This window comes from Perkinsus marinus (assembly GCF_000006405.1).
Source record: "Perkinsus marinus ATCC 50983 genomic scaffold scf_1104296939202, whole genome shotgun sequence".
NCBI lineage: Eukaryota > Perkinsozoa > Perkinsida > Perkinsidae > Perkinsus > Perkinsus marinus.
Window position 1 is genome coordinate 50,128 of NW_003213258.1, and position 1,680 is coordinate 51,807.

Below are 1,680 nucleotides of genomic sequence, written 5' to 3' on the forward strand. Positions count from 1 at the left end.
TCACTTGTCAAACCTGCACGGGAAAAGGTGTAGAGGACGCAACACATGGAATACTTCTAAACCTGCTCACGTTCGAATAACGATAGAAAACAGCAACTTTGGAGGAATATATGTTCGCTTCCTCAGTTGAGCTCAGGAGTCTACAAAGAGCTAATTATAGAATTTTGGGTAGAAGTGTACAGAAATTTGTAAGAATTTCACAAAATCATCTACCTTTGCGAAGTAACGTTCCCCCCCGAGAAAAATGTTGCTAATTCGACGACATTTGCATAAAAGCGTTGATCGAAAAATGTAAAAATTTCAAAAAAAATAAATTTCCTTGTCCGCAGCGCATCCCCTGAGTTCCCCCTTGCTTTTCATAGCAAATTCTCAAACCATTCCCATCTGCCCTATCGTCGGTGATAACGGTTAGTGATTGTATGGACATATTTTGGAGTTTCACGACTACTACCCGTTTTACGTGGGAAGTGGCGTCGTAAAACTCAGTGAAAAAGAATGCGATTTTATTCGCGGTGATATGCAGTAGTAGTCGTGAAATATATTTTTCATATCACTAGGATGGTGAAACTCCAACGAACAAAATGATCATAACAACAACAACTCCGATAGTATTATAGAATTTTCTGCCTATCGCAACCAATTCTCGGGCGAGCGCTAAGTGATAAGCACGCAAGCGCATCATCATCATCAGTGGGGGAATATATGTTTGGTTTCCTCAACTGAGCTTGTAAATTTTCTCACTATACTATGAAAAATTCACGCGACTTTGGGTAGAAGTGTACAAAAATGAACGGTAATTTCTCAAAATTTCCATATTCCTAGCAACACATGTAGCTGACCATGTGCATATATTCCCACACTGATCATCATCATCATCATCATCATCATCATCATCATCAGCATTCTCCCGTTTAGTGGACTTCATCAGATCCTAACGTACACTTACGTGATTACTATAATCAGCTTTGGAAACTCCTCTTGAGCTCAGCTGAGGAAAGTGCAAATAATATTACAAAGCTATTCACCTGTTACTGAGTGCATACTACACTCTCACAATATACAAATTCTCATCCTCGATACTGCGTTTCTATATTGGAGTTTCAATACCCTTATTTTGAAAATCACTAGTGAAAAACGTATTTCACGAATGCTGCATATCACCGCGAATGAATTTCATTCAATGAAATCGCGTTTTTCACGACGAGTTTTACGACGCCACTTCACGTGAAACGGGTCGTGGAACTCTAATACGCTACTACTACTACTACTACTACTACTACTACTACTACTACTACTACTACTACTACTACTACTACTACTACTACTACTACTACTACTACTACTACTACTACTACTACTACTACTACTACTACTACTACTACTACTACTACTACTACTACTACTACTACTACTACTACTACTACTACTACTACTACTACTACTACTACTACTACTACTACTACTACTACTACTACTACTACTACTACTACTACTACTACTACTACTACTACTACTACCGCTACTACTACTACTACTACTACTACTACTACTACTACTACTACTACTACTACTACTACTACTACTACTACTACTACTACTACTACTACTACTACCACTACTACTACTACTACCGCTACTACTACTACTACTACTACTACTACTACTACTACTACTACTACT

At 38.1% G+C, this 1,680-nt stretch overlaps 1 protein-coding gene across 1 annotated transcript in view; it reads right to left on the bottom strand.

Annotated features, from left to right (window-relative positions):
- Positions 1-1,087: 1,087 nt before the first annotated feature.
- Pmar_PMAR021349 (hypothetical protein) overlaps positions 1,088-1,680 on the bottom strand; it is a gene marked incomplete at both ends in the record, with an annotated part of 753 nt that continues 160 nt past the window's right edge. The window contains 2 exons of the mRNA XM_002782534.1: positions 1,088-1,124; positions 1,677-1,680. The exon at positions 1,677-1,680 is cut by the window's right edge and continues 4 nt beyond it. Of these exons, the coding sequence (XP_002782580.1) occupies positions 1,088-1,124; positions 1,677-1,680 (41 nt within the window). The remainder of the gene's footprint in view (positions 1,125-1,676) is intronic.